General features: G+C 59.7%; 1 protein-coding gene across 2 annotated transcripts; it reads left to right on the top strand.

The window, feature by feature from the left end:
- Nucleotides 1-886: 886 nt before the first annotated feature.
- On the top strand, nt 887-6,442 carry PROK1 (prokineticin 1). Of its 2 annotated transcripts, none has more exons than XM_002715430.5 (3): nt 887-1,123; nt 3,498-3,623; nt 5,710-6,442. In XM_002715430.5, exons 1-3 carry the CDS (start codon nt 1,052-1,054, stop codon nt 5,827-5,829), a joined length of 318 nt encoding a protein of 105 aa, XP_002715476.1. In that variant the 5' UTR covers nt 887-1,051; the 3' UTR covers nt 5,830-6,442. The 2 variants fall into 2 exon arrangements, with proteins under 2 accessions (XP_002715476.1, XP_017201097.1); XM_017345608.3 differs by lacking the exon at nt 887-1,123 and adding an exon at nt 2,281-2,589.
- The last annotated feature ends 397 nt before the right edge of the window (nt 6,443-6,839 follow it).

The raw sequence follows: 6,839 nt of genomic DNA, 5'->3' as shown, positions 1-6,839 counted from the left end.
CTCTGCAGGCTGCTGAGAGCTTGGGACCCATGTGCTTGCTGGTGTCCTGACCTTTGGTTCCTGTGCCAGGCGACACTTGCTGGTGTCCCCCTGAGCCCGGTAGGCAGCAAGTCCTTACGTGTGTCACTTGGGAACATCAGCCTGGAGTTGATTTCTGTCTTGGGTCTCCTTTCTGGAATTTCAAACTTTTTTTTTTACATTTTATTTTATTTATTTGAAAGACAGAGTTACAGATAGAGGTCCTCTATCTGTTGGTTTATTCCACAAATAGCTGTAATGACTGGAGCTGAGCCAATCTGGAGCCAGGAGCTTCCTCTGGGTCTCCCATGTGGGTGCAGGGGCCCAAGGATTTGGGCCATCCTCCACTGCCTTCCCAGACGCATTAGCAAGGAGCTGGACCAGAAGTGGAGCAGCCGAGACTTTAACCGGCACCCATCTGGGATGCCAGCACTGCAGGCCAAGGCTTTAACCTGCTGCACCACAGTGCCGGCCCAGAAACTTCAACCTTTGAAAAGGGACACCTGCTGCCTTGCCTACTTGTGTCTCCTCGGCTACCTCTGTGTTGAGCCCAGGGTGAATGCCCAGATAATTCTTGTTGGCTTCAGCATGCGGGAACCACTAATCCTGCATGTTGCATGGTTTGGTGCAAGGAAGGATAAATGGTGATGTTGCAAATCCCTTAATTCATTGCCAGAGCCCTGTCCAGTGGAGAGCAGAGCATCAGGGCCATGCGTGGAGCTGTCTGAGGCACTGCGGTTGTGGGAGACGTAGAGCAACTGTCAAAACCCCGGCTGCACCCATTTTTATTTTTGATGGTGCTTTGATGCTGTTAGGATTCAGGTCTCATCTTTGCCTCTGAGATCATCTGAATAGCCTTGGTGATGAGGAAGGGAAGAGCAGCGATGAGGCAGCCACAGGCAGCTCGTATATATCTGGGAGGAGGTAGCGGGGCACAAGAGCCCGGCCTGCGCCGCTCGCCCGGCACAAGGCTGAGTGGGCAGAAGCGAGTGGCATCAGAGTCAGCCGGGCTTTGCCCTCACCCCGAGCGGCCATGGGAGGCGCCATGCAAGTCTCCATCGTGCTCCTCCTGGTCACCATGTCCGACTGCGCCGTGATCACCGGGGTGAGTGCTCACACGTTCGCTTCCCCCCGGGGCGTCTGGAAGATGTCAGGGGCCGCCCAGGATGGGGATGCGAGCTCAGGGACCACGCAGGTGGCTCTGCCGGCTCCAGCTCCGCTCACCGGAAGGCAGAGAGATGGGGAGCTGGCTGCAAGACCCACTGTAGAGAGGAACTGCGTGCATGGCCTTGTGGCGGGCTGGCCCTCGCACTGCTAGGGGCTCTGCTTCTGAGAAGCTACCTGGGAATCAAATCCTGTTTTAATTGCATTAGGGAGAGCATTGACAAATCTGAAGCTTAGTCCCTGGGTGCCAGGAAGATCCCTAGTGTGCAATAGAGAATTTCTTTCCCAGGCGGCTAAGCTGCCCAGGGGAAGCTTGAGTGTGGAGGTGGGCTTGCTTTTCAAAGGTCTGGTCCCCATGTCAGTTTCAGCTTCCCCTACCTGCTGACTTCAGTCACCTTATGGTCTGCATGCATAAAGTTAGTCTCTGCTCTTCAGAGAGGCTGTCCCTCCCACCTGCCCCCCCACCCCATGCCCAGTTAGTTCCAAGGGAAAACTGAGCGACAGCAGCATTTGTCTGAGTGACCCCAAAAGCCAGCAGAGGCCAGCACACGGCACTGTGTCTTCTCGTTTGAAACACTGGCATACGGCTTCGATTTCCCCTGGAGCCCCCCCCCCCCCCCCCCCCGGCGAGGCGCCCACACGGTGGGTTAGGGTGGTGGAAATGTTGAGAATGAAACTGAGCTTGCCAGGTAAGAGCCCCCAGAGAACAAGAGGAGAAATTGACTTCCACTTCTACCTCCTCCAAGGTTTCACCCAGAGGAGAGAAACGCCAAGTAATTCCTGGAATGGTTAGTTTTAATGTTCACGGAAAAAAACTTTGCTGCTGTCCCTTTCAGCCAAAAGACCGAGTTCACACGAAGAACAGACATCAAGGGCAGTGAACGCCTTGGAGACACAACATAAACACGAGGGTGGCGACTGAATTGTGGCTAATGAGTGTCGCCCTGTAGGCTGGTTTCCCGGTGTGGGGCTCGAAGACCAGGGAGGGTGGGACCAGAGTCCTGTGGTCACCACAGCGAGGGATCGGGCAGTGTGGCTCACCTGGGTGCCCAGGTTGAACTAGAGCCAGCTCCAGTGTCTGCCCCAGAGGGGCAGCAGGACTGGCAGGTCTGAGAGGTGGGGCAGTGTCCTGTTGGCACGGCGAGGGGGAGGCGAGAAAGCTCAGGAGAGAAGATGTGCAGAGAGGGCGAGGGGGGTGGCTAACACAGTGTGCTGGGGGGAGGCCGGGAGCCCCAGCCTCCCCCTCCCTCCACGTCCTGCTGATGCCCCACACCTGACTCAGGGAGGGTCAGGTGCCACCTCCTCTGTACTCCTCTGCTCCCTGGACTGGATCTGCCTCCAAGTTCATGGCTGTGTGCTCCATCCTCCACAAGTGACATGGCAACACCCCTCCCTCCGGAGAGAAGGGTCAAATGGGGTCTACTTCCCCCAATCCTGGGCTTCCGGGGGCTGGTGGGGTATGAGACTGGAGACCCGCAGCCACGTGACTGGGTCTACTTCCCCCAATCCTGGGCTTCCAGGGGCTGGTGGGGTATGAGACTGGAGACGGGTGCAACCACGTGACTGCCACCTGCACCTCCTTGGGTGGTAAGAGGGCTTGGCATCCCCCTTCCCCTCCTGGGGCCAAGTTGGGAGTACCCACTTCCTGCCGCGTCCCACACGGTCGGCCTCGGAAACGCTCCGTGCCTTTCTATGGGAGACAGAGAAGGGAGCCCCAGCGTCGCGTCTCAGCCCAGCAGCGGCACAGGGCCTCTCTGAACGAGGAGTGTTCGGCTGCTTCTCCTTCACGCCCCACTTGCGTCTGCAGCAGTGGAGACCCGGTGTTCCCAGGCTCTGGCTGCTGTTACAAGGGAGCTCAAGTGGCCACTCCACCCCTGTTCGGGGAGCCCAGCCCAGAGGGATCCGTCCTGACCTGAGGGTCAGGGAGGCTTGCAGGGAAGCCCTGGGAGAGACGCCTGTGTGGGCCCCTCGGGCGAGGCTGCCTTTGGGGTGAGAGCCGAGGCAGTGCCAACCACGCGTGCTGGGTCCAGGCTGGAGCGTGCTGTCCACGGCCTCTCTGCGGCGCCCACCTATCCAACCCCACCGGCTTAAGAGAGCGCGTGCCTCCTGGTGTAGAAAAGCTGTGCCCCCTGACCCCTGGACCTGCCAGGAGAGGAATGGCCTCTGCTGTGCCTCCCGGGGTCTTTGTGGGATCTGACGCCCTGCTGAGCTCTGGCTCTGGCTGGCCGGATCCTCATGGGGCATTTGGGATGCACCCCGCCTTCCTGTTCTCTTGGGTGGTACTAATGAGCAGCCCCCTCTTCTCCTCCTCGCAGGCCTGTGAGCGGGACGTGCAGTGTGGGGCAGGCACCTGCTGTGCTGCCAGCCTGTGGCTGCGTGGCCTGCGGATGTGCACCCCACTGGGGCGCCAAGGAGAGGAGTGCCACCCCGGCAGCCACAAGGTACGGTGCAGTCGCCCAGTGGGGGCAGGCGTGTGGGTGAGATGGGGGTGCAATGCGGAGGTGCTGGGGCCTTGCTCCAGCCAAGGCTGTGGTCCCCAGGGGCTGAGGCTAGTGAAGGGCAGAGCAATCATTCTGCCTATGGCTGCTCCAGGCCTGGCCGTGGAGGGGGAGCAGGCAGCCAGGAAGGTGCTCACCTCGCTCAGTGCCCTGCTGATGATGGGTGCGCGCATTCCTGCGGGGCTGACGCTGGCCACCTGCAACCTCCTAGCACAGCCTGGAGGCGTACGGATCTGATGTGATCGAGGTCACAGCTGGGGCTGGAATGGCGCTTTTCTGATGCCAGCTCGAGGCGAATCTCACTGCTGCTGGGCACGCCTGCTAGCGGCCCGGGGTGCATGATGGTGCCACTTGCACAGGTTAGCTCCGGGGGCTGGACATCCCGGGTCTGGCATTTGCTGGGCACTCTTGGGCAGTTAGCGTAACTGCTCTGGGCTTCATGTGCACAACAAGGGGAACAGACTGCCCCTAACGTCTCCTGTGGATCTGTCAAATGCAGATTTCGAAAGGGTCCCCAAGCCCTTTGATCTGTAGGACCCTTCCTTCAAGAACATGAAACGAGACCTGCCAATCAGCCCCTCCCTGTAAGCACTCATAAGGACTAAAGTGAGGCAGGTGAGGTGCCTGGGCACACACTTTAAGGAGCACCCACTCTTGCACCCTAAGCATCTAGCCCCGGCCAGGTCCCAGCCCAGGGGTGCCACAGAGCTCACAGGGCCTTAGCTTCTGAATGGGCCGATGGTGCAGCAGCCACTGGGGGCCTTCCTGGGGCAGGGCAGGGCCTGGCTGTGAGACTCAGGCTCACCAAGGCAGCCACTTCCATGCCCTTGAGAACCTCATCCCGGCTCAGGGCATCCTCCGGCAGTTCCCCCTCCTGTCACACCTCCCCAGAGGGGTTGGGAGGCTGGGGCTGGGAGCAGAGCAGGGCAGCCCAGCCCAGCCATCCTCCTTGCTTTGGGGGTGTGGGGCGGTTTGGCTGCAGATCTGCATTCCTGGGTGGGGGAGGGGCAGACTAACAGTGGAGATGTCAAATGCTGAGTGCTTGCTGTGTACCTCTTGTCACACCAAGTGCTTGTTGTAAACAAATACTCCAGAACTCTTTTTAACTATATGTGGTAGGTGCTATTTGTTACCTTTAAAAATTTTTTATTGGGGCCAGTGTTGTGGTACAGCAGCTTAAGCTGCTGCCTACAGTGCCAGCATTCCACACTGGCACCGGTTCGAGTCCCAGCTGTTCCATTTCAGATCCAGCTCCCTGCTGTGGCCTGGGAAAGATGGCCAGTGGAAGATGTCCCAAGTCTTTGGACTCCAACCACCATTGTGGGAGACCCAGTGGAGTTCCAGGCTCCTGATGGTCTGGCCCAGCCCTGATCATTGCAATCATCTGTCTCTGTCTCTTTGTAACTCTGCCTTTCAAATAAATAAGTCAGTCTTTTTTTTTTTTTTTTTTTTTTTTTGACAGGCAGAGTGGATAGTGAGAGAGAGAGACAGAGAGAAAGGTCTTCCCTTTGCCGTTGGTTCACCCTCCAATGGCCACCATGGCTGGCACGCTGCGGCAGGCGCACCACGCTGATCCGAAGCCAGGAGCCAGGTGCTTCTCCTGGTCTCCCATGGGGTGCAGGGCCCAAGGACCTGGGCCATCCTCCACTGCACTCCCTGGCCACAGCAGAGAGCTGGCCTGGAAGAGAGGCAACTGGGACAGAATCCGGCGCCCCGACTGGGACTAGAACCTGGTGTGCCGGCGCTGCTAGGTGGAGGATTAGCCTATTGAGCCGCGGCGCCGGCCAATAAGTCGGTCTTAAAAAATAAAACCATTTTACTTGAGAGGCAGAGTCAGACATTGAGAGCGAGCGAGCAGCAGCTGTGGGATGCGGCACGATGCTCAGCCACGCCGGGCCCAGGTCCCCACCTCTACCCTTGCTCTCACGGCGGTGCTGTGGGGTGGGCAGCAGGCTAGGGGCTGGGGTGGGGCAGGTGCCCGGGCTGGGCCACCCCTCCTCAGGTGACGACGCCTCTCTTCTCTCCCCAGAGGCCCTTCTTCGGGAAACGCCAGCACCACACCTGCCCCTGCTCGCACAAGCTGCTGTGCTCCAGGTTCCTGGACGGCAGGTACCGCTGCTCCACGGACCTGAAGAGCATCACCTTCTAGGAGCTGTCCGTTCTCAGGACACGCGCCCGGCCTCGGGGGCTTCCTCTGGATTTTCCTTTTCCGCCATGCACCCAGCTCCCCTCAGCTCCCCTGGCCCACGGCTCCCACCTGATCCCTGCCCAGGACACACAAGTAGTCCCAGCGAGGGGCTGCGGCCCTGAGGAGTGCCAGCCGCTTCTTCCCTGCTGAGAGGCTGTAGGGGGTGGAGAGGACGACACTCCCCACCCCGCCACCCCGCATGCACCCTTTCCCTGACACCGGCATCTGAACACAGGCCCTCGGCTGCATGGCCAGACTCGCTGGTGCGATGCCCTTTGTGCAAGGTCTCTGACCTCCAGACCTGAGGGCCCGGCATCTGCCTTTGATGGGATAAGTCATTATTTGCAGACCACGGGCCCAAGGTCAGCTCTTTCCAGACAGCAGTGGACAGTCCCTCGTGCAGTTGTGGGGAAACCATTAGGATCAGTCAGATTCCTGATGGCTGTAATCTCGCCTGCCTGAGCCCAAGACCTGTGACCTGTGACCGGCCTGTGTCCCTCCTGACCTTCACTGGGAACCATTGGAGCCCCCACTTCCCACTGCCTCCTCATTAAACGCAATGCGGCAGGGTTCGGAGTGACTGGACGGCTTCTTTGTAAGGATCAGCCGGTCTCTGTGCCCCCCAGCGTGGGAGGAAGGGGACAGGGAACTGGGCAGGGGCTGAGAAGGGTGTGGCTTTCAGGCCAGCAGGCCGTAGTGCACACCCAGCTGCACAAACTCCAGAATAAAACAGCACCCACCAAGGTGTGTGGGTGCTCCTGGGAGTGGGGGAGGGGCAGGCGTTCCTGCTGGCCAGTGTCTGCAGCCAAGTGGATTTGACGGTCTCCTTGGAGGAGGGGTGGGGTGGGGCTGTAAGGGAGCTGGGGTGCGTGCCTGCCCCACCCCCTCCCCAGGCCACTCTGTCCCTGTAGGTGAGGGAGCCGGCAAGGCCGGGCGCTTCCCCCACACGCGGGTCCCCGGGGGGCCCTGTC

This window comes from Oryctolagus cuniculus, chromosome 7 (assembly GCF_964237555.1).
Source record: "Oryctolagus cuniculus chromosome 7, mOryCun1.1, whole genome shotgun sequence".
Lineage (NCBI taxonomy): Eukaryota > Metazoa > Chordata > Mammalia > Lagomorpha > Leporidae > Oryctolagus > Oryctolagus cuniculus.
The sequence above is the reverse complement of the archived record's forward strand: the minus strand, read 5'-3'. Positions and strand labels throughout refer to the sequence as shown.